Source organism: Parasteatoda tepidariorum, chromosome 4 (assembly GCF_982258835.1).
Source record: "Parasteatoda tepidariorum strain Cologne lab strain chromosome 4, Ptep-v5.0, whole genome shotgun sequence".
Lineage (NCBI taxonomy): Eukaryota > Metazoa > Arthropoda > Arachnida > Araneae > Theridiidae > Parasteatoda > Parasteatoda tepidariorum.
Window position 1 is genome coordinate 75690473 of NC_141758.1, and position 26851 is coordinate 75717323.

General features: G+C 29.9%; 2 protein-coding genes across 11 annotated transcripts in view; one reads left to right on the top strand and one right to left on the bottom strand.

The window, feature by feature from the left end:
- The window catches only part of LOC107436498 (sulfotransferase 1C2A), a 148198-nt gene that overhangs the window by 39030 nt on the left and 82317 nt on the right, over positions 1-26851 (bottom strand). Inside the window, exon 1 of one of the 9 annotated variants that reach the window (XM_043050690.3) lies at positions 14861-16070. The exons of 7 other annotated variants lie outside the window; for them this stretch is intronic. Coding sequence is in view for 1 of the 2 variants with exons in the window: in XM_043050689.3 (XP_042906623.2) it covers positions 13251-13253 (3 nt within the window). In the remaining variant the exon portion in view is untranslated. Of the gene's footprint in view, positions 1-13250; positions 13569-14860; positions 16071-26851 lie in introns of those variants that run through there. One more of the 9 variants, XM_043050689.3, reaches the window with a different exon arrangement.
- LOC107445793 (uncharacterized) overlaps positions 1-26851 on the top strand; it is a 124349-nt gene that overhangs the window by 8246 nt on the left and 89252 nt on the right. Inside the window, exon 1 of one of the 2 annotated variants that reach the window (XM_087161379.1) lies at positions 3830-4305. The exons of the other annotated variant lie outside the window; for it this stretch is intronic. Within the exon in view, the coding sequence (XP_087017505.1) occupies positions 4257-4305 (49 nt within the window). The 5' untranslated portion in view covers positions 3830-4256. Of the gene's footprint in view, positions 1-3829; positions 4306-26851 lie in introns of those variants that run through there. 2 annotated transcript variants of the gene reach the window in all.

Sequence of the window (26851 nt, forward strand, 5' to 3'; positions counted from 1 at the left end):
TATATAGTGGAACCCAGATTTTACATTTTCTGTAGCATTAAAAAGCGCCCTAAGCGGGATAATGTAAAATCACGGTACAAACAAATCTAAGTACATTTTTTAAAAATTGACACTTACCGGATGAACTACTAGAAAAAATATGTAATCTTTACGTGCTTTTTATTTTTAGACACAATTAGAACAATATCTCTTTCAAAACTTACTATTGTTTGAAAATTTGCTTTATGGTTTGCGCTCGCAAATAATTCAGAGTTGTTATGCCTTAAAACTCTTCATCACCTGCTGGCATATTCTCCGATGTATTTTGCTCATCTTCATCGTTTATATCACTATCATCTGAAGCAGACATTAAATCAGATATTGAAGAAAATTAAAATAAAGGGGATGTATGTTTCAGCCGATATACGCGTCCTCGATATCGGAAGATCTTCAGACGTGTGATTTTTTCCCGAAAGGTAAATGTTCCTGTTGGCTACAGTGAAGCAATTAACCCCAAGAAGCTTTATTAAGCCCATTTGTAGTTCATTTTCATTAATACTGTCCAACGCTGTAGAAATCAAATTCAGAAATTCCAGAACATTTCTGCTTTAGAAGCATCTTGCAGGTCACTAGAATCAAGAAAAAGAAATGATTACCTAATCAGTTGTTTAGTGTAGCTTACTTATATTGATTGGATAATTTCAAGATGGTTGAAGTTTGCTGGAAAAAATTCCACTTGCAAATTTTACAATTTAAGCTCCCATTATTTCTTTTACTACCCATCATATTAACCTCTTCATTTTGACTCAAGGGAGAAATGTCATCTCACAGACTAAAGGACAATATGATAGAATAGAAAGAATGTCAGAAAAGCTTCAAACAGCTAATAAAAAAGTCTTAAGAAAGACAGAGAAAAAGAAAATGCTGAAAAAAGTTTGTACGAGATCTGTAGCGAAAATATGATTTTGATCTGTTAGAAAAACATATAAAGAGGGATTTTCTTAAAAAGGGTAGCTTAACATCTGGGATAATTTAACATTATAAGTATAAGCAATTTTCACAGACCAGCAGAAGTTTATTCAGGAAGTGGTATAACGTACGAAACGAGCAACGTAAAACCATGATTCCACTGTGTTTAAACTTGTGTTGCACGCATACATGAAGGGACCTATTTGTATGGAGCATATTTTCTTTTTTTCTATATGTACATGTATTTTAAAGTGGAACAGTGTTCTGCAATATATGCATCATTAAATAGAGCAAATTCATCGTGCCTTGTCAGAAAGTATAATTCTCTCTATAAAGTAGTTGCTTTTCATTATAAAGCAAATACTTTTCTCCTTAAAATTACTAATTTTCACTATAAAACAGATAATTTTAGATTGTAATTACCCCTCATTCTGATACTTCCCATTTTGAGAATATTTTCACCATGAAAGGGAAAGATTTTTATTCATAGATAGAACCACGTGCGTGTAGGGCTAGCTCGATCGAATCAAATTAACTGGACAATACATTCCAGTTATGCGAGTGTATCGTTCTGATAATGCTTAAGCCTATGCCAGTTTAAATTTATCATCAACGCAGGTGAAATAGAACATATGTTTTATTGTTCTTTCTTGCTAAGAATTAAGGCAATTCAGCCAAATAAAATGCCAATCTAATTGTAATGCGCCAATGTAATTTTTAGTTAAAATTGCAAGTATTCACTTTGTATCTCAAGTTTATACTATTCACTTGTACTAGTTGTACTAGTTTCAATTGTACTTGTTTATACTATACATATGCAACGAGTCCATTATTCTAAAAGATGGTTTTATTCCATGTACCCTACCCCCTAGTCCTTGTTCCATGTCTTTTGTCCCCTAGTAAATGTCCTTACGTGGGTTTTACTAAAAATTATCACATTTAGACTCTTACAGACTCTTTCACACCGAGCAAATAGATAGAGTTTTTCCATTCTGTGCAATGACATGCTTATATTAAGAATAATTCTTTTATCGGTATAAGGTACAAATGTCACAGGGCTAAAGAGAATAGAAGGGCTGGTTCACTCCTTTGAAGTATCTCTTGCCGCGCCGATCCTCCGACGTCACTCTAGTGACGTCACTTTGGCGCAAAGCTCGCACTTTTACTTCAAGAACGGAGCGTTTGGCCTTACTAGCTCTAACTAATATTGGATCATTTCTTTTTGCGAGATATTCTAAGACATTTGTTATTTTCTATAATGACTTTCCTCAGTTTTTGCAGTAAATTTACAAGAATTTAAAACTATTATCGAAATGCCAGTTTGCGCGATTGCAACTTGCAAAAATTCTGATATAAAAACAAAAGGAAAAAGTATAATTTTTCGCGTGTTCCCTAAAGTAAATGAACAACTATGTAAAGAATGGATTCCGAAATGACACAGTTAATATAAAACAGCAATACGTTTATTCTGTCGTAAAGAACTTTTATAAAAATTCATTATCTAAATAGAAACCGCCTCGTTACTTCATAAAGAAAGGCAGGTGAAAAGAATTAAAAAATAGATAAAGTCAAAGAAAATTAAAATGTAAGTAAAAAGTATAAATAAAATATATAGTATATAGTTGAAATTCTCCTAATTTCATAACATATTTTTTAATGTAGTTATTCTAAATACTTATGATTTTTTTTAAAAATTATATTCTCTTTAATTTAAATATCTATAAATTATATCATCTTAAATTTAAATGTCTATAAACAATTGTAAAATTTCTAATGTCATTATGAACCTAAATTATTAGTTTGTTTCAGTAATTAGCGTTTAAGGTTGATGTTTCCTAATGATGAAGTATGAACAAATTGCTATTAACGACATATTTTAAAATCAGGGATTCTAAATTTAACTTAACTTATCTTTATAAAAGAATATGTAGATAAAAAAAGTGTCGATATATGCCTTCATTTTTCTTAATAGTTAAAGTTAAAACTGAACTTTTTAAAATAAAGTATTTATCGTGTCATTTTCACCAACTAGCAAAACATTTTTATAAGTTTAAAATGGTATTTTTTTAATATAATAACCAAGAAAGTTTTTTTTGAACTATGTTTATGAACGGAAATAATGTGTTAATTACGTAAAGTTTGAAGGCTAATAACCAGAAAAAGTCTAACTTATTTTTACAAAGAGAAAGATGCAAAGTTATCATATCTTTGCTTGCGATCTCCGAGATCTGTGAACACAGTGACGTCATGAGGAGGGAAATCGTAGCTTCAGCTCTAAGAGCGGAGTGAACTAGCCCTTGTATTCTCTTTAGCCCTGCAAATGTCATGCAATTATAATATACTGTATAATAAAAGAAACATTTACGATAATACCTACTGGGTATCAGTTATTCTTACTGCAAATTCAATATTTGTTGCCATAAAAAATAGAAAAATCATGAGTCAAAGGACCACTCAGTGATCACCAACACACCAAACCAAAGCACTAACTCATGATTATATCGTCACACGTTGTGGGCAGTTTAAAAATACAATAAAATGTATTAGAAAACCAATCTTGACCTCAGAGTGGATGAGAAAAAAACTGCCATGGCAATTTATTAGTATTAATCTCGACTATACTCTTCCTGTATAATTTATTGAACAAGTTCAATAGTGCCGTTAGAGACTTTATTTTACAGTACTAATCACTACAAAATTTTCCTGAATTTTTTACAGTGTGCTCATAGTACTCAATAAAAGCTGTAAATTCATATTGTAGTTTCAGCATTTATATTGTTGTTCTTTTACCATTTAATTATTAAAATTAAAAAATGATTAAAATTAAAAAATTCGGCTAGTCGTAAACATCAACCCGATCGGTTTCAAGGCCACTTAATCCATTCCCTTCTCAACTCAACAGAAAAACTTTTCTTCTAAAGGCTCCGTACCATTTTTAAGAGGGGCGGGGACCGAACTTTTCCGATTTTGCCAAAAAAAAGTACCGGTGAATTGTCATGCGACGGTTCATCCCGTTAAGGTTACGCCCACACCACCCCACAACTCATTACGTCACGCCATCGATCCATTTTCCATCTCTTCTCATGTTCTCCTCAGTTCCCGAAAGCAGGAGCATCATTTTGTGAAGCCCGCAAGCCGACTTCGCAGGCAATAGTCAAGTTGTAGCGTGTTCTAAAGTAGTTACAAAAGAGTGGTTTGAGGACAAGAGAGAGAGGAGTTGAGTTATTGCGAAGCTGGATGGAATGTGAATATTTATTGTGATCGTCTGCCGTGACAGTGAGATCGTTTTCCATATAGGTTGCTAAAATATGTATCGCTGGATTATTGTGGTCGTTTTAATTCTTGGAATCAGTAAGAGTAAGTTATATTTAATTTAAATCAAATGAATTCAAGTTCCATGATTTTATCATTTCCCAATTATAATAAAAATATATTCTAATTAAGTTTATGTAAATTATGAACTAATGAAAACTAAATGGATTTTCCGAAAACAAATTGAATAAATTATGAAATTATTAATGATGTTCTTAATTTCTTAATAAAACAAACATCAGGAAGATATTCAAGGAAGTGATAATGATTTGGAGGCCACATAATAATATTGAAAAGTAGATATTTCTTTTCGTATTCTGATTAGCATTCTTATCACTAAAAAGTAGATAATTCCTACTTCTTGTATTTTTAAAAAATATTGTATTTTATTAAAAAAAACTGGACTAAAAATTTTGCACAAAAATTCAATTTGATAGGTTTGTAGTGCTTGAAAATAATGACACTTGAAATAAATGATACTTGACCTAATTTGACAGAATGCACTGATTTTCCTCATAAATTAGTGTCGAAAAATTATGTGACATTTTTTAAAACAATTTAAATTATTTTTAAATTTTAATTATATCTAGTTGCTTTTAACAAAAATTTAAATTTTAACAAAAATAAAATTTTTTTTTTGTCTCAACTGAAAAGGTTTTGGAAGGGCTGACACACGTATTTCATTGATATTTACTTTTTGACTAAAGATTTTCCTTGAACGCAATATTTGACTTGCCTTTCATGCCTTAATAGTGTTCTTATCTAGGAAGACATTTATATTGCTTAATTAACCTTTTTAGACAATAATTAATTAATCACATACAATCATAATAATCGATGATAGTTAAAAGGAGATCTCGAATAAGTTTCGGTTTCATAATTATATTCTCTTAAATATGGCAATCTTAGTGATTTGGAGCGTTGACTTAATATTGGTGCATTGAACTAATAAATTTTGCGATTGCATAAAAAATTAAAATTTATATCTCTAATCTTTTCATTTATCTAACATTGAAATGTAAATATATCTAATCATATGCTCCTAAAGAAATATATTTTTTTGCGCACAGTAAGGTTTTAATCTATTGGCCTGAAGATATCATTTCACTTGATGTTTTCCTTATCGAAAAACCAATCGCGCCTCTTCTTTGAAGTCGGAAGTAGAAGTACTTTGTTTACATCGCACTAAAGTTGCACAATAGGCAAATTGTCGACGGTTTGGGGATTATCCGGACGCGACTTTACACATTGTCGACTCCCGGGCACCTCCACTCGCCGCGGTTTTATTTGTCAACTGTTTCACCGCCTTATCTAGTAACCCTCACTCAGAGGCAACCCTACGCTCGCCGCAATACAGCACTCGCAAAAGTCATAAACGAATCTTCGCGCTCATGGATATTTTTAAGGTTGCTTGTTGAATTAAGTTAAAATTTTATCCTCGTTTAAGACTAGAAAAATTCAAATAACGAGATCAAAATACTTCGTCCTTCTATAAAGAAAAAGTTACATACACACAATTATTTCAGTTAATTACATACATATTGCGGTTAAAAAAATTTTCAAATAGAAACTATTCTTGTAAATTAAATAAAAATCTGGAGTAATAAAATATTTATATCTTCAGAATAATCAATTTCTTTTGAATATCTTAATTAATAAACAAAGTTTAAAAAAATAATCCCTATATAAATCATCGCATTATTAAGTGTACATATTTTTGAAGATAAAAGTATTAAAAAAAATTTACGCAGTTTGAAAAATAATTATTTTTATTTCCTTCATTTTCAAATATTTTCTGTAAAATGCGTGCTATTATGAAAACAAGGAGAAAAAATATTTTTAGTAAAGTCATGACATAAAGAAACAAATCTATGACATATTCAGTACTATTTTCGTATAGTTAATTTATTTTTTATAACATCAAATCATATTTATTAAAACTTAAAGTTGTGGCTGCTCAACTTTTTTTAATGTTTCTTAAGTTTGTCAGAGAAAATTCCAATATTTTCCATTTTTCTTGCTTCTATCACTATTATTTGTATATATCTGAAATTACTCACCTTCGTTTTAACTGTTTCCTAATTAATTTTATCATATATTTTGCTACATATATTTATCCTTTCATTCTATGCTTCATTAATTTCATAACTTATCCATCTTGTAACTTTTTATTCATAATTTTATAACAACTTTAGCTCATTAGATTCTATAACTCAACAATTGGTATATATATTTTATAATTTCTTTATTCAATTTTTGGGCTTCTAAATAAGATATGGAAAAAATACTATGAAAATCATTACATTTATTGTCAATCTAAAATTAGGCCTTTTTTCCTCCTAAGTGCGAAAACACATTTACTAACTTAATGTAACGTAATTTAACACGATTCATCTTTTTTAATAAGAACGATTCAGAGAAAAGCAGGATCAATAAAAGTGAAATGTGTATTTTAATTTATATTCTGCTTCAAAAATGAGACAAAAGAGACACAGAAAACTTTTCTGTTATTATTTAATAGTATTCATTAGTCTTTAAAATTCCAAAAGAATTTTTAAGTTGCTGGAATCATACAATAGTCTCATTTGTAACAACTTGTTTTTTAATTTTTTTTCACACAATAGCTTTTATTGTATGTAATTTGCTTTAAAAGTTCAAACATTTATTCTTAGATTGTCATGCAGTCTGTGTGTCTGAAAACTGTATGACCTATTTTATTTTATTTGTTCCTTGAAGAATGGTAATAATTGTTTCTTATTTGGTAATAAAAATCTTACTTTTGCTGAGATCGCAAGAGTTTTGTTTTATTATCATAACATCGATTATTTTTTTTGAGAAAAGTGTAAGTCCTCAGCCTTTCAACCATATTGCTTTAAAACTACTTTCTTTATTTAAAGTAAATTATTAAATTTAAAAATTGTTAAGATTCTCTTATTTGACTCAATATCTTGTATTTAATGAATCAGAAATAAATAAACAGATTGAAATTATATGATATGAGCTATGATATGAGAATGTCAAAGTTGATGCTTACTGTTTACATTATATTTTTATTTTACAAATCATAAAAAGTTTTCTTTAATCAAAATTGTGTTCACCTCATAAATGCACTTTAACTGCTACAAATTTTTAAGTCCTGGCTACCAAAGCTGTGGAGTTGGCTAATACGTATGAAGGAATTTATCGTTTGGGGCATAACATTTACAAAAAAGTGTCAAATCTAAGGACAATTGCTTGGAAGCAAATATTATTCGCGCTGCAAATCATTACATCAAATTTAATCATAGATAACAATGTCAGAAAAGTAAAAAAGAATAAATTCATGTATAAAGCTGACAGCAACAATCTCTTCATCATTACACGTATATAAAATGAAAATGCTTAAAACTCATAAATTGTGTAGTTACTTAAATTAAAGGTTTTAAAAACTAAACAATAAGGTACAAAGCCCTGCTGCATTATTGAATATTGCGTCCACATGCTTGATAAAGACACCATAAATTATTTGCAATAAATTTATAAAAATAATTATAAAGCTATATTCTACTCATATATCCTACACCCACAACAAAACTTTATCCTAAAAAGGATATAAAAAAGTAAGAAATAAATATGTGTTTCAGGAAGTCCGAATAGAAAGAGAATGATAATACACAAAAACTTTTAAAGCAGCTAAATTTATTCACACCTCATGTTCACTCATGCGTTTTTTAAATCGTATGTCGCAAGTGAAACATGCGCGAATTAATATTCGAAGATTTTCGCGAGAAAATTTGAAACCCGACTTGGCGAATGTAACATTGGCGAATTTCAAAATACGGTGCCAAAGAAGTGCCCGGGAGTCGACAATGTGTAAAGTCGCTATCCGGACATGCCACCACAATTTATATTCTTTGTAGAAGGGACTGCTCCCCCGCTTTAGCAGCCAGGCAATGTGTCCGCTAAGCCGGGCACTTTAAGGTCGAACGATTTAACGAGGGCAAATGCCGTGCAGCCTTTGTCCTTTCGCAAATTGATCAAAGTGGTCACCCACTCTCTCACTGTCCACAACCAATGATGCTTGACTTCAAAGATCTACTGGGAACCGTGTCTTTTGATCTTACTGTCGAACTTAAAGTCAGAAAATTGTATCTTAAGCAGACATACTCAAGTCAGAAAATTATATCTCAAGCAGATATACAAACTTGACCACGTGCGAAATTCTCAAACAACTGCGATTAAACAAAAAAGTAAAAAATAACCCCAATTTTTTTTCTAAATTGACTTGAATTTTTCAATGCTTATGAAATCAAGTACACTAAAACCTTCAAAATAGAATTTTTTTATGAATGTTTGGACTTATTCAGTTTTGTAATGAGAGTTAGTTCAGTTTTGTAGAGACTTGTTCAGTTTTGTAAATAATATCTATATATTTTTTAGAATTCGTGGAAAATATAAAGTCAAAAAACTTGTTACCTAAGTGAAACGCAAATTATTATCTGCGTAAAAACAAAAAAAATGTATCTAATCTGTGAACAACCATAACTAAGAAAGGAACTAGCAAAACAGGGATTAAAATCATCGTAAGCTAATTTAATTTTCTGATAGGAAACTGGAAACATCATTTTAACTTCATCCACAAATATATAGATTTACGAATATTCTAATTTACTCTTCCTCTTACATGAATATTCATTGGTCGAAGTTAATTTCCACTTAAGCATTAATTTACGAATTAAATATTAATTTTTAAGAATAAAAACTATGTCTAAATGTGCAAAATCTTTTTTAATACCAATTTTAACAAGGAATTTAAAATATTTAAAGGCTAGTCCTGGCAAAAAATTCTTCATAATTAAAAGCAGAAACAGAATAACGTAGAAATAATTACGTCTTGATGCTAAAAAAAATTACATTAATACTAAGACAGAATAGAAACATTTTCTTTATTTTGTTCTATTTCTTTCCATCCCTCTTTTCTCTATTTCCACTTTACAATTATACTAAAATCGAAAAAAATTTAATTACGTTACTTTCCTAGTTGTAATTTTCACTGTAGGAATTAATTGTCATACTTATTTATAATCAGTCGCAGTAAATCTGATTAATAATAAATTTTCACAAATGTTTCTCAAGAATCAACTCACATCCAATCCATTCTTTTGGGAAATTAATGTGTCTTTTACCACAGCAGGAGACTTAAATTTCAATGTTAGGCATCAGCATAATTAGTTCATATTTTAAAAGGGGTACCGCTTTAATAATCAAGGGTTTCAGTGCTATTGTGTAACAGCTAACAATGGCAGGTACGCTAAGTTTCAAAGGCAGGAAAGAGCAATCAATCACTTAGTTGCCTCTATGCTGTCAACGTTTTCTTCTTGAAGAGAATTAAGATCCTTTGCTTGTAGAAGACTCGAGAAGATAAACTTCCACTTCGGAAATGAGGTTGTGGAATGTGCCAGGAAATTCCAAACACGAATTACTTCATTAAGGTGCAAGAAATGTTTCTCCATTTAAAACGATTTTTAGCTCAGTAATCGTTTTGTAAAATCATCGAACAAAACGATGCAAATTCTTATATCCAAAGTTAAGGCTAGAAACAGCTGATAAGCATATTTTTACAATAAACGGGAATGTTTTAGAGGAAGAATCTAGAAATTGTATTTACCAAGTATACGAAAAACGACATACGGAGTAAAAAATGAATTTTAGATGAATAAAAGGGGATGGAAACGCTCGATTTGTTGTATTTTGCTTAGTATACCAGATTATTTATCAATATAAAGTTTTAAAATTAGTAACAAAGTTTTTCAACAGATGGTGCTATTTGCTTTTGACTGAGAGAGGTGTGATGCAATGTTTTCTGTTTTCAAAATAACCATTATTTACGGCAAAAAAAATGGAGAGAGGAAATTAACAAACGCTTGCGCAAATATTTCATTCAGAATGACCTAACGTGCAGCTCATAATATTGTTTTATAGTTTTTTGAGCTTCATAACAAATTTTACTGTTTGGTGAGACCGAAATTGGTTTCCTACACAGAATGCAGCAAAGTATACGTTTCTGCCTCGATTCATTTTTCTTAAACTTTTTTCTTCTTTTTTTCTTATGTTTACTCAATATTTCTTGCGAGTTTGTTGTCTTGGAATGCTATGCTGAACCTTAACCACTACCATTTGTGCTATGGTTCTGACATTTGGACACAGCGACTATAGGGAGAAATTTTGACCCCGATCCTAAAAATTGTTTAAAAAGTTTCGTTTGAAATTTACAAAGTTTAGAAAAAAAATACAAAGTCAGTCATAATATGGTGCTTCAAACTGATTATAAAACAATGGTATTAAATTAACCAATGGTTAACCACCTTTCGCGTGGACGAACTAAAAAATTGCTCGTACAAACACTTGAATCGGAATGATTTAATGTGCAACGAAAAACACTGTTTTATTGCTTTTCCAGCTAGCGACACATTTTGTTGATGAAGTGTATATCTATTTTTAAAGCTTGGCGAGAACAGTATTGCTCGTTTCATGAGCAGAAATAAGTAAAGCCTAAGATATTATCTCATTTCAAATTTTTTAAATAAATTTTCAGAACTGTTTGTGTCTTTTTTTTGGCACTCGATAACTACACATTTTTTCAAGAAATCGACTTTTAAATTTCTTTATAGTAGCAAGTTAATTGAGGGCCAATTGTAACTGAGAACAATGATATGGTGTCAGAAATTAAGCAAACGCCTTATGCAGATAACCGTAAGACTTGGATTTTGAACCAAAAACATGAACAGATGTAGATTACCAAGGAGAGGGAAATCTTGAGAACCATTTTTGAATCAGTCAGAGAGAGTGATGTTTGATGAAGGTTTGATGATGTTAAAAGGAAAGGATATTTATTATAAACTGTATAAATTCCAATTTTTATGATACGTAGAAAAACGGTAAAGGTACGTAGAAAAATGGTAAATGGTTACAGTACACCTACGATCAAGAATTGTACCTATGTTGAGTTGTACGTATTTAATATAATTTATTCATAATTCAATGAATTATTTTGTATGGATTAGACTTAGTAGTGGACTGCAAAAAAAAAAGAAAAAAAAAGGAGTTGGATATGGAAACGCAAACTAATGAAACGTTTAGGTGAAACAATATACTACGCGTATTGACAATTATAGAATACAATATAGCGAAGCAGTGAAAAAAATCCAAACACGCGAATTTGCAAAAAGTAGAGATTTAGGTATTATTAAATGAATAATCCCAAGAAACTGGGTCGGAAAGATGAACTCGATAATATAAAGATTTCATTTGTTCAAAACAAATGTTTCGAAAGCTAAAACATAGGCGCCCATTCTCAAAACTCACCGGACGTGAGTGAAGATAGCAAAAGAGATTTAAAACAGATAACGTAAATTTAGTAACGAAAAATGAAAATGAAAAGCAAAACTAGAAAAAAGCCATGGTAGCCGTAAAAGGCGAATCGGGGCAAAATGCATTTCCTCACGCTACGTCAAACTTCTTTCTACCCCAACTAAATCAACTTATACTGATGCCCTGGAGCCCTAATCTTGTTTCACTCGTATGAATGTATATATCCTTGTTAATAACATGAGTTCCTCACCACCTCTCCATAGCGCGTGGACATTTTGCACTGATTCACGTCTTTGGGAAGCTGCGGTTTTTCTCATTTTGTTATTTGAAACTTCATTTATTTTTTTATTTTCTGTGTCTAGTTTTGTTTTTCAATTTCATTTTCCATTTTTTTGGCCACTTCACATTTTTTCCTTTAAAATCTCTTTAACCACATTTACGTCCATGGAGTCTTGAAAATAAGCTCTTATTTTTGAGCGCTCGAAACATGTCGACTTTTTTTTTTACCATCTTCATATATTTTGAAGCAAATGATGGATGTTTTTATGTAATTAAGTATTAAAGTATCGCATTCTATTTCGAAGAAGACCATACGATAAAACTCACAAGAATACTTATCATATATCCTCAACACTGCATCAAACTATAAATAACAATAAGGCTTCTTGCCGTGAAACCCAAAACTCATTTTGCAAAGAGACATATAAAATGATAATGGGTTGGAAATTTATCATAGAGAAATCTTATGACAAAGATGAGAGGGTACATCGAATATGCATAGATTTAAACCCGACCGTCTGGATAATATTTCGCTTTTTGTAAGATTTTCTTCAATAACTCATTATTAATTCATGAAGAGTTGCTAAAGAACAAAAGAAAAAAAAATCCTCGATTCATTTTTTGTAAAAGAATCGATGCGGAAAAATCGATGTTGAAATGAAATGCAATACATCAAACATCTCTTTATGGTAATTAGTGATTGGCCGAAGAAAGAGATAATTATGTTATATTTGGTTAATTAACTGTTTTATTAGCGTCTGTTATTAATTTTATTTGCTTTTAGAAGCTAATTAAATGAAAAAGATTTTGATTTAATTATGTTCCGCTATTTATTTAAAACGAAAACAATTTGAAATAATTTTCCATGACTTAACTTTTTTCTATGACTTAACTGTATTTGGTAAGTTTAGTTATAAAAAATTATGAATAGTTTACTCTTGAATAGTTTACAATAAAAATTGAATTAATTAAAATAAAAGTACAATTTGCGATTATGTATAAGAAACAAGTTCCTTTGTATTTATAGCATTTTTTTTAAAAAAAGCAACCTTTATTTATATTAAAATGATAAACTAATCTTCACTTTAAAAATTAAATCATTTCCACCTTTTTGGTATTCTTAAAATTAATAGTACCGCATGTCCCAAAAATTATCAAAGATGAGAAAATTCAATTCAAGAAAAACTTGATGAAATTGAAATATAACGGTTCATTGTTATCGAATCAAGAAACCAGATTATTTATTATATTATTAACCAGATTATTTATTTATTAAAAATTTTAAAATTAGCAACAAAGCATATGAGCAGGAGATGCAGTAGCAGAGGAAGATTTTAAATGGAGGCTATTAAAATACTCACCATTAACAACTACAACGTCGTACGACGAAATTAATATTTACCCACTAAAGCCTTTTATTTGGAATAATCTGACTTTCAGATTGTTAATGAGGGTGAGACTTGAGGGCTAACTAAGAATGTATTAAAATTAAAAAATAACTGAAAAAATTACAATGTTTTTACCAGTACTGCTCTAAGTTTACTTTTATTTTTAAATATATTTAGAATTTATCATAATTTTGAGTAATTCAATGTAACTAAAATTTTTAGAAAAGAGAAAGGAAATGTGAGAAAAGATATTTGCAGAATTAATAAGTCGCATAGTTCAATTTGAGACACTAATCATTCTATCGATTGCATTTCAGCCGACCAATCATATTGGACCAATTTATCACACTGCTCCTTAACATTATCTTTTGAACATTTAGTAAAGATAAGGCATGGATATATGGCCCTAGTAATACGAATTATTACGCAACATTTTATCGGCAAAATTTAATTTTTATTGCAAAATCTTATGTGTTTCCAATATATTAGTGCTAAAAGCAGTATTTGATTGAATCTTAGCTTCTAAGAAGACCTGTTTTTCTTAACATAAACCATAAATATTAACTTTTAATCATTATTATTGAATCCAATCGCGTAAATATTTTGCAGTTTTCATTTGTTTGTTTAACCCGATTTGTACACGATAACAAGAAGCTCTTAAGAATTAATTATCAAAGTGAAACTTCGCTCGATGGCACTATAAATAGAAAAAGGTCTGAATTTGGATATTGACAACTTATAGAAAGATAAAGCATGTTTATGTTATAGACTGAAGTTTAAAAAACAATTCTTTAGAAGAGAATTGTATAGTTATTGATTTTTTTCTATGGAGGTACATTATTGAATTTTATTTTTTGAATAATTGGTAATTATTTCTAACGCTTAAAAAAAGTGGTTTTAAAAAAATAAATAAATAAAATGATAGCCTATATTATTGTAGTTAAGAAAAATATTTATTATTTCGTGAAATACATTTACTGTCAATTTAAAAGCTTATTGCTAAGCACTTGTTGTTTTGTAATTGGTAAACATTGCTTGAAATAGAGAAGTTAATCTTTTATAAGATGTAGGATATCACATTTTACCCTCCAAGTATTAAAACAGTAGAACTCACAAAACTCTCTCTCTGTAAAAATAATTTTTTATATCCTTAAAACGGGTTTACAATTAAATAAAACATTTGCAGCAAGCATACAGCTATTACTCTTATTTAAAAAGGTATTAACAACCAGTTGTTGTTTAGAAATTTCTAAACACTGCTTTGAACAGGGATGGGAAATTTTTATAAGATGTGGGATATCACATTTTATCCTCAAAGTATTGAAACGATTGAATAAAACAAAGTATTGAAGAAAGTTTCCAAAACTTTCTCCCTGTAATTCATTCTTAATATCCTTCAAACGAGTTCATGAATAAATAAAACATTTGCAGCAAACGTGCATCTGTTATTCTTATCTCTCAATTTCAAATTATATTTCCGTAAATACATCTAAATTAAAAGCATTTAAAAAAATATAGGGCTAACGAAATTAAAACACTAAGACAGTTTCGTTCTAAAGTAATTCGAAGAATGTCAAACTTACTCGTGAAGTGTTCCAGAACTTCCTTTATTTTTTCAGCCCTATTTCATATCACTTACAAGTCCCACACGCCGTCAATCCCACACACGCTACCTTGCGTGCTCGAAGATTTCACGAAATATCGGCAAAATTTGTGGTGGGGTTATCCCAGTTCTAGTAATTTGTTCTGTTTCTGTTAACCCCTAGTAAACGTCATTTGTTGTATTTAGATATCCTGTAGATCACCTTTCAAAAGTCAATATTATTTATGTTTATTTTTGGTTGCCGTATTGGAGCTCGAAGGTTATTCCACCCTCTTGTTAATAATGTAGAATTAATATTCCACGTGATTGTTGGCAAAAAGTCATTGTTTTCTTATGTTTATTTAAATTGTTGTATTATTAGCTTTGTATGGATGTAACATCGAAAACGAATTAACGATTCTAAAAAACTATTAATTTTTCTTGCTGGTTTTGGAAGTGTAAATATAAGATTAACGTAATGAATTTTGCACGATTTTTCATGATAATTTTTAAGCATTTGTTTAGGATATCAAAATTCGTTTTTCGCAAATGCAATGTCAATGAAATAAAAGCTAAACACCATTAATATTTTGATAAATTCATGAAGTTTTTGAAAACCAGCACACCTTAGAAAGCTGATTCTAAAAATGTTGCAGCACTTCACAAAACTTAAATTTGAAATAAATTTAAATATGGAAAACATGTTCTTTAATTCATTCTTTAGTGGAATTTGAATAACTTAATTCATTTAATTAAAATAGAATTTTTAGCAAATTTGAAGAATTTTCCTTTAAATTAAAAACAAATGCTATAAAAGGAAACTAGTTTACTTTTATAATTAAAAAATTTGAAATTAAAATCAATTATCGAATATAAGTTTTTTTTTGCCACGAATGAAGCACTATGCTTTTAATAAATAAAATATTAGTGTCTATTAAAATGTAGTAGTGTTTTTCTACTGAAAACCCATAGAAGTTTGAAACACATTATATTTTAATAAACCACAATCTTCGAATAATCAGTTCAACTTTCATCAACAATATCCATATTATGAACTATGGAAAACTTGCTGCAACTATACTAAGATGTTAAATTGAGCTATCTTTCAGCCCAAATTCAACCAGAGTATGAAGTAAGTAAGTTTTAAAATAAATAATTTTTACTAAAATATTGTTCAGCGGGGCTCAGCGTTGTCAAATTTGAACCTAATTGAGGGTTGAATAACCTTCGAGCTTTAACACGGCAACCAAAATTAAGCAATTATTAAGACTCCAAAAATTTATTAACAGAATCTTTCAGAAAATACAGCTATCTCTATCACTCAATTACTACTCAAATAACAGTGTAGTACACAACAAAGGAAGAGCTTCAGGTGAGTCAATGATCTAACTTATGTCAGAACACAACTACAGTTACAAGCAGCCTATTAACTGCTCTCTGACTTGGACTGAGTCTGTATACGGAGGGCCTGTTCGCGAAGTGGACAACTTATTCCTTCACCTTTGATGATGTCCTTGGGTGACTGTAATATGACAGTAAGCAGAAAATGGCGAGAGAATTGCAGAGGCAGTAGAAGTCATAATTCTAAACGTTACGACATTAGATACTATCTGAGTTTGAGTAATCTAATGTTATGTTACAGTAAGTTAAGATAAGGATGGGGGGGGGAGGCACACTCCCGAGTCAGGGATCACCCTATTGGTCATTTCCCCTTCTCAGGAAATATGCACGATTAAAAGATTGAGAAGACGCTTACAGCAATAATATTAATCTAGCATGAGTGTGACTGAGAAATCTGAGTAAAAATTAGGTTTAAGACTAGGGGTCTGACTAGGATTCCGGACTCCTGAGTCAGGAATCACCATAATGGTCTTTTCCTCTTCTTAGGAAGTATCTATGTGAAGTAAAAATTGGGGTGACTGTTTGTAATATTTCGAGATAATTCCGTCTGAAAAGAGGAAAGAAAGTGATTTTGTTATAGTCTTTCATGACATCTATTAGTTCCGTATTTAGTGGATTATTAAAACCAGCTGGGTCTGAGCTTTTAGCGTTGCCATAGATTGTGGCATTAAGTTTATTTGTGACGTTACTATTGGTTTCAATCTTAAGATCATTCCTGATAGCAGCGTTTGGAAGATAATATGATGCTCCAGTTATTCTTCTTAATATTTTGTTTTGAACTAATTCAAGCTTGTTCATTTATGTAGAATTTATGCAACCCCAGATTGGGCTTGCATAAGTGAGAATAGGTCTTATACATTGGAGGTATAATAGTTTCCTTAGATTTAGTGGGAGTGTCGAATTAGAATTTAAAAGAGGTCGTAGGCAGTTATAAGCCGCATAGGCCTTATTAACTATTTTCTTGATTTGAAAATTCCAAGTCACTTTTCATTAATTGTTAGGCCCAGGTTATTTGCATTGTCTGTAATTGAAGAGAGTTATGTCATCATCAATTCTTTTGTGTCTCATTTCTTCTTCTTATGACCATCATTAGGGATTTTTCCTTGTTAATAGACACTTTGTTGTCACCTCACCATTTTTTAACGGGTGGCATGATTGCGGCTTGGTTTAGACTCATAGATCTCATTGCGATAGCTGTGTCGCCAACATAAAAGGGTATTAAATAGTTTCCGTTGTCATTGTTGATGAGAAAATCACTGGTGTAAATTAGATAAAGCACGGGTCCCACCTTGTGGCACACCGGCTTGGATGTATCTTTTTTCGTACAGCTCTCCATTGAGTCGAATCTGGAAGGTTCTTTTAGACAGGTAGTAGTCTAGCCTTTTTATCATAGAAAAAAGAAGATTCGGTTTGATCATCTTATGTATTAAGGCTCTATGCCAGACGTTGTCAAATACTTTGGCCACGTCTAGCATGAGCAGGGCTGTAGCTTCCTTTTTAAATATGCCTTCGCTTACGAAGTCAAAGAGTCTAATTAACTGTTTCATAGTAGACAACTGTTTGCGGAACCCATATTGTTCCTTAGGGATTAAAGTAAGGAGCGGTTCCACTCTGTTGAGTATAATTTGGTTAAAATCTTCCCTAAAGTAGGGAGAAGGCTAATTTAAATTCCTATTTAGATAGGCTAAGCGAGGAAACCCAGGAACTTTTGACATGATACTATACAATTCTCATATAACTTATAAATATTAGTCTTATCACTTCGAAACCCGAATTTTCCATATCTATCATTCTGTTGCCAAAAAGATTCTTTGGCCAAGTAGCTTAGCTTATTGTCAATTTGTAAAAAAAAGTCGCCAAACCGATCTTCCAGAAGAAATGCATTAGACGTTATTTTCTCTCAGAATTACATTAGAATTACGCTACTTTCTGGCAAATATTTTGATTAAACTAGTTATTTACGGTTCGTCTGAGATATTTAGCTTCATAACAAAATAATATTTACAAAATTATACATATATTTAAAAATTTTATCACTATTAAAGATGCAGCAAATTTGTATAATATTATGGTTCAACCTTAAAGGATATTTCTTAGTATATATATATGCAAAAAAAACGAGAAACCTTTCTTTCTATACTTTATGTAGAACTACATTATTTCACCATTGAGTTAGTATAAATTCACATGATGACTAATAAAACTTTATGAAAAACATATTTATTTACAATTAATGGATCATAATTACGAACGCCTTTGAAGAGTTTTGCACAGATTAATTCGCGATTACAGAGTAACCACTGCAAGCTATTTTTTCTTCACGCATAAAAAAAATTACCCGTTCCCTGTATCTATTGATCTAAAAAAATCATCTCTCATCTCGTTTCCTCATTCCTTGAGTTTTTTTTCTTTCGTCACTTCGCTAACAAACAAAAACCATCCTTTGCTCAGTTGTCTGGCAGTTATGAATTTTTCAATATAGATTAAATTTATTGATTAGTTGTATTGATCAGGTTAATAATGATTGAGAATTTTATTGATAAAGATGATAATGATTGGGGTTTTTAAAGTTCTATCAAAATAATAATACTAACAAGTAATTTTTTATGTATGTCCGATGACCCTGTTAGGTATAACTATTCATTGCAAAGATGTTTAAAAAGTATGAAATTTTCTCATTTTTCGGTAACGAAACTACCTATTAAAACCTAGAAGAAGCTGTTTCATTTACAAATAAAAGGAATAATTTAAAGCTTAAAAATAAAAACTGAGTGAAACTTTTTTTTAATCACAAAAATGAAAGTGAAATTAAAACTGAAGCATGCATTACACCAGCAAATTACTCTAAGATAATTATCAATATAATAAAAAAACTCACTATATTATTGATATAATATAACTCTAAAATGTTGCTTAGTTAATGTAAAAAAAACTTTTGCTAATGGAAATTTAATATACAAGTACTCGCAAAGTTTAATTTCTTCAGTTGCTACAAGCTATATGAAAAGCCCACGCATGTTTCAAATTTACAATTTTATTTCTATCAAATGCTCAAGTTTATATCTTAAGCACACAAAAACATGAGCAATACAAAAGTAAACAGTGAAGTTTTATCGGTTTGTGGGATTTTTTTCCGCTGGAAAATAAACTAAACAGAAAAAAGATAAGTTTTTCAAAATTTCGAAACATACATTTAAATTTTTTTTTTTAAAAAAAATAAGATCTTCTCTCACAAACTTAGTGTCTTAAATAAACAAAAGCGCCAAAACTAATATTTGAAGTTCTGAAAAAATAATGTTTTTTTTTTCCTTCATTTTTTTAAAGCCTACAAACAACATATATTTTTTTTATTGAAAAACAACTTTCCTTATGGTTAAAAAATTAAAATGCAGTATATATTTATCTAGAAACTAATTAATCAGTTTTTTTTATTAGTTTTTAAAAACCTGAGGAATTAATAATAAATTTTTTTACGCCTAAGTTTTAAGCGGAATTAAGTACTTATTTTATATGAAATTTTGTACTGACAAATACTATACATAAATGAGATTGTTAAAATGTAATTTTTTTTCAGTATAACTTGTTCTTTGCTAAAAAAAATAATAAATTAAAATATGCAACATGCTATGTATGCAGCATAAAAAATATTCTTTAAGGACTGTTCACAATATATAGTTTTACAATCGCTCTAAAATATTTCCCAATTATTTAAATGTATTATATACATTATATACAACCCAAAATGTCATCAAATGTAATTCATTAATCAGCTTTTACAGAATTATTTTTCTTCCAAAAAAACTTGTTTTCGTTGCTTTTCGGGAACAGGTAAAAGTGGTTTCCAGCCGTTATTTATACGATTATGCCAAGTAATTGATTGATTCGTTTCGCCTCCTGATGACCACAAATGTCGAAGGTCAGTTGGCCACATGCCATTAAAAGCATGAAGTGTTCCAACAATAAAGCACTGATTTTATTTCCGGAAAAGCGGTAAATCTTGATGACATTAAATGCTGTATCGATAAAGTTTTTAGCTTTTTTCACACATAGTTTAACTCTCTCTGTACTTCTATGATAAATATTTTCCACTTACCTTTGTCAATAATAAATAACCCGCAAAAAGGATTTTTTATTACCTATTTATCTAACTTACTGAGCTTATTCGTAGAGGTTACTTTAATATATATTTTTGGAATCCTTTTCTAAAATTAAGATTAAATTGTGTCCATTAGGGATAGTAAATTAATATTACAGTGAAATAAAACAAAAACGCCAGAAATACAGTCATGATTTAGTGAGGTGGGACTAAGACATCAAAACCTGTTTGATTATCAGTAAAGCGAAAGACGAATATTAGAAACAATTCCAAGTTTTACAAGATAACCAACCCTTTGAACTGCCATTTTTTCCAGTTATCTTATGTTAATATGTATGGAACTGAGAGCTTAGTTTAGTTTTCTGACTAAAATTAATTTGATTTTTATGACGATATTCTTGGTGGGAAGGCTGATGGAATTTTCGAAATTTAACCTACTGTAAGGAATTGGCCATAGACATGAACTTCTATGTTTATGGATAATCAAATTTATGTAATATGTATTTATTACAATAAATAAACTTTATGACGCACAGGAGTAATGAGCTTTCCAATGTTAGCTGCTCTTCTTGAACCTACTCTAACCTATACTGTTACCCTCTATTACGTAAACAGAGTCCTAAATTGTTTGTTTATTTATATATTTTGTTTTTTAAGTTATCATCAGATGTCCACACAAAGCACGGGTAAGAAAATAGTTTCCCATCGACATTTAAAAAGAATGAAGTTGGTGGTAAGTGTTACTGTGTCCAGTCTTTCCAGGGTTAGCTTTGCTTTCTGACCCTACGCTAACCTTTACTGTTACTATACTACCCTTATTACGCAAACAATGGCCTAAAATATTTTTTTATTTGATTTTATTATTTTAAGTTAGCAGATGCCCATACAAATCATAGGTGATAAAATAGTTTCCAATCTCATGCAGTTCGTAGTAGGTGCACTTACCACGGTCTAATAAAGGGTTAAATAGGTTTTTACGTTGTCTTCTTCACTTATAATTCGAAGCCTATCGATAGGGTTTATGCTTCTTCTTCGCTTAAACATTAATTTGTGAATGGTTATGTGAATATTTTTATGACTTTATTTTTGACGAGGATTCTAAAAACATATGTTACGGATGGTCGTTACAGAACACTCTGCATTTAGCTATTACTTGTTTTATATAATGTCAAAAAATTTAATTGATTAACCAGGTTTAACGGAATTACTTTTCTATTAAAAGGAAAAGGTAATTCAAATGCTTTTTGCGAACAGGTGAAAGTGGTTTCGAGTGGTTGTTTTTACGATTATGTCGCGTAATGGAAGGATTCATTCCGCCTTTTGATGACCATAAAAGTCGTAGATCAGCCGGCTACAAACCATTAAAAGCGTACAGAGTTCTTGCGATAAAGCAAAGATTTTATTTCATGAAAGGGAATCAATCTTGATGACATTAAATGCCGCATCGATAAACTTTTACTTTTTTTCTCTTCCTAAACTCAGACCCATTTACCTTCTGTAATAATAAATGATCTCTAAAAATACGCACTTCGTATTTTTCCTTCTATATTTGTTGTTTTCATTATCTAGCTCTATTTAAATTACATATAATTCATGTGAAATATAAAAATGATTTTTTTTCGAACACTAAATGATATGAATTAGATGTAAAATGTTATGTTTTCTTTTTTGCTTGAAATTTCTTTTATATTTTTCTGCATCGAAAAGCGTTAATCTTTTATTACGTAGTCATTGGTTTATGACGTAGTTACGGATATGGCACGAAACTCGCATCGAAATAAAATGTAAATAACTTGTAATGCGCGTTTTTAAAAATGGGGTGGAGCTTAAAATACGTATTAATCAAATGGATACAACTTGATATGTAGGTAGGTAGGTACTTTATTTACGTTGCACTAGAGCTGCACAATGGGCTATTGGTGACGGTCTGGGAAACATCCCTGAGGATGATCCGAATACAGGCCATCACGATTTTTATCCTCTGCAGAGGGAATGACTCCCCTGCTTTGGTAGCCTGACGACCTGCGTGCGAAGTCGAGCACTTTACGGCAAAACAGTTTAACGAGGGCCGATACAGCACACCCTCGGTCCCTACGCAGGCTGATCAAAGTGGTCACCCACCCGCTTACTGGCTGTTGCCAGTGATGCTTGACTTCAGTGTTCTTCTGGGAACCGTTACGATCAGTTCCCTGCAGGGGACACAACCTGAAATGTATATCTGAAAAAAGACAAACCTCAAAATACACGATGGTAAAACTATACATAGCTTAAATTGTGGTTAAATGTTCAGATTATGTTTTAAATATATCAGTACAACGAAATCAATTAGGGAAACAGTCAATCAGTACGAATAAATCAGTGATCTTTTTATTTGAACCGTAACCAAAATTTAGGCAAAAAACTAATTTAAAGGCAGCTACATATAAAAGTGTGAGTATAGCGATTTTTCGTGTCGTTGTAAAAGTAAAATTTTTTCAAAGAATTTTTGATAAACTTTTTTGAGTGAATTGAAATTAGTTATTTTGATTTAATGCCCTTACAAAAATTTAAAGTGTTTTTAAGGCTTATTTGAGATTATTTTGATGCATTAAAGTTGATTTGAGGTTCATTTAAAGTTGATTTAAACAACCTTAAAAATCAACCTATAATCAAGGTGTTTATAATCAAGGTGTATAAAGTTGAGCATAAGCTTACTTGAGTTTGTTTTGAGGTTGATAGAATTTTAATTCAGAGCAACCAGTTTAGAAAGGTTGTTTTTGAAGTGTATATGTTATTTCTTCTTCACTTCAATCATATTTGTAATGAGAATAATTTCACACGATTTTTGAGCTACATATGAGGTTGATTACATAAAGTGTAAATGAGATTAAAATTGAGGTTTATTGATGATTTTGTTTTTGGCTCAAAACACAGCCTCATTTCTTACCCAGATGGATTTTTCTTACATCTGACAACTTCAAAAAGACCTCGAGAACACCTTTTTTGTAAGGGCTTATTTTGTATTTAAAAATGAAATAACAGAACAATATTTCATACATAATGAGTTTAAAAATCACTTACGAAAAAACGAGTTCAGACTACAAAATAACTCTAATTAGATAAACACAAGTATGAATTTAAAAAAAAAATAAGTTCTTTATTTTCAAGACAAAGGATCTGTTCATTCAAACGAATTTAAGTTGCTAAAAAAGTTCCATTAAGTATTAAATCGTTACAAAAAAAAGCATACTGTTTTAAATTAGAAACTGAACAAGTCAGTAATTGAAGTGTTGTAAGGATAATTAAGTAAGAATGTAATTAAGAGCTGACAAGACATTTATTGAATTACTGAAAACTAATCCAGGTGAAACAAGACTGAAGACATTTTTTAACAAAAAGAACTTTGGAGAGAATATTGGAGGGCTCTTTTTGTACATTCTTGTTGGGAAAACCTAATAATTGAAAATCGATACAGTAAAAATAATTGATGTTGAATCTAGCGACACACTGTAGGTGCTAATTTGTTTACAAATATTATCTGTTTCATAGATTTTAATTTTTTTTTCATTTGCAATACAATATCTAGAGGTTTATATAATTTTGTATGTTCTGCTGGTCTCCTTTTTTTCAGGGATATATATTACTAAAATAGTTCATAAATAGTTATGGTAAAATTGTATAGTTATGGTAAAATGGTATAGCTATGGTAATAATAGTTATGGTAAAATAGTTATGCTAAAATAGTTATGGTATATTTGTTATTCTTCAAATGAATAAGCTTTCAAATTTCATTTCTTTGTCTATCTTTTTGCATTTTTATTAATTGTTTTTACTTTTCCTGTTTTCGTTTTATTTCTCTTGTTTTCCTTTTTATTTTTTTATTTTTATTTTTCTTGTTTTTATTTATTAATATATATTAAAACAAAATTATAAGAGTTCCTGTTTTTATTTATCAATAAATTATAAACAAATTATATCCTTTTTATTTGAAAGTTATTGCATTTTTATGTTTTTGAAAAAAAATTTCTCCCTCATTTTGCATTAAATAATAATTATTTATACAATGTTATCGAAATACTTTTTCATCTTCCTCGAGATCCTTATTTCATAAGCTCGTGCTTGATTTAGAAACTTAAAATTACTAAGTTGTGTAGAAAAATGCTCAGGGAGAATGATGGAATAAAAAAATTAACATTTAATAATTAGTTTGAAAAATATTAAATGTTAAACTGGAAGTAAGAAATAACACGAGATCCGCTCTGCAGTCTACTAAAAGGCAACTACTGAAATAAAATTTAACATGCTGAAAAAGCAATTTTTACTCATAAACTCATCACAAGTTTTCTTTCCTTCAAAGTTCTGATTTATTTTAAAGTTATTGCAATTTTATGCTCTTTTTAAACGTATTTTTGTCTCCTATTTCGTATTAAATAATAATTATGCTAATAGGGGTGATTGTACTTAAAATTTTTGAATGTTTCCTAATTAATTCTCTTTTTTTCCGGTTGTTAAAATATCACAGCAATTTTTTCCCTATTTTTTTAAAAAGAAATATACAAGTTTTCTGTCTTAACAGATCTTGTTAGCCAATCTTAACAGAAAGAAGAATCTGTCTAATCACTAGTTAAGAAAGTGGTAAGAAACATATTAAAATCCGTTTGATTGCCTGAAAATCACCACGTTTTTAATCATCACACAATCCCTCTTTTTTTTCTTCGGCAGTCATATTATCTTTCATGTTTTCAGTTCCGTCTTTCTCAATAGTAATTAACGAAATTTGATTATGGTTTTATTTCTACTTCGTTTTTATATTAATTTGCGGAACTTAATGTGCATACTTTTTGGACTTCCTTTTCGACCAGGATTTTAAAATTTATAATTCAGGTAAACAATACGGAGAAAACCAACCAAAAGAAACTTTTAAATTCAGTATAACGTGAAAATGTTTGTTATTATATAATATTTAATCCAAAAAATAAAGTTTTAAAATCAATATCAGAATAAAATTTTTTTAAGATGTGATTCCATAAATAGAGTTGTATCGAATTCCTTTTTTGAAGTTTAAAGTTTTTGATTTAAACTGAAAAATATCAAGCCTAAGTTTTGGTTATAGGTTGTTCTTTTAAATATAGAATATAATTTTTTTTTCATTTTAAAAACATTGCTTCATTCAATTTTTCCTGCAATTACTGTAAAATTGTTAACAACTGAAAATTATTTAAGTGCTCATTTTTCCTTTGTTTAAAAATTTAATTCTAAAAATAATTGTATTCTAGAGCAAAAAAATTTTTTTAGATAGAATTTTTTGTAAAACTTTCCTAATCTTAAATGTTAAAATATCAAAAAAATATAATATATTTACGAAATTAAAAATATAATAAGGTAAGTTAAATTCCATTTTAAATTTTAGGAAAATAAATGAAGATAAATGAAAAATCAAAATTACATACTTTAAAATCAAGAATGATAACAGATATAAATAAGTCCCCTAACAGAACGGATTTCCAATAAAATATAAAGCAGATGAAAAAAATATTCCGTTACAATGGGAAATTCAAAAGATGAAAAGAAATGTAAAAAACTCACTTAGCAAACGAATTTCTAATGAAACAAGGATCAAATGGATAGACGTTCCGTTAGAGAAGGATATTCAAAATTTGGCTGAAATAACAGTACTTAAGTTAAGAAGATCATATCCTTGTGTGGTTTTGACAAAATTGGTTTTACTAGTAATGAAAGGTCTATTCATAATTTATACAGAAAGAGGAATTACACAGTATTAGAGCATTTTTCACACAATTTGCAAACCATTAAAAAACAGATGGAAAGAAGTTGCTTTACAAAAGGTTAAGAGTTCGAATATCAAAGTTCAGAAGAAAAGTTTGAAAGTTCAAGAATGTGTATCCACCTGCAAATTAGGCAACATTAATAGCACGAAAGCAAAAGAGTTTCATTTCGATTTGTCGAGTTGAACCCCAGTTGGTTCTCCAGGAAACTTGACTATGAATATATATAATGATTTAAAAGCATGAGATGGCTAATGTGACTTCTTCTATCTGGAACATTTGTTTCGTCTTGAATCTCGCCTCGTAAAACGTTGTGATAAGATGATGGATCGTTTTTATTAGGGAATATCTCTATGGTTTTCAAAATTAGTTTTCATTATTTCTCGTATCCCTCTCTTGATTTTAGGTTCTCCACAGAACTGTAGGAGGTTCTGGAAAGAAAGTTGTTTTGGGAAATGGTTTTTTCGAATGTTATTGTATAAAGGACAGTGTATGAGGATATGTTCTAGGCCATTATAAGTTTGGAAATTACCTAACTCTGAGGGCTTATTAAAGATTCTTGATTGATAACTACCCTGGGTTCCATGATCTGGAATCGATTCAAGTAAAAATCGGAGTAAATGGTTTTGTGGTCTACAGTTGATATAAGGTTATAGGTATGTCTTCCTTCAGAAAGCGGGTTGTCCCATCGTTCTTGCTATTTTTCCAGGTTTATTTTATTAAGTTTTGT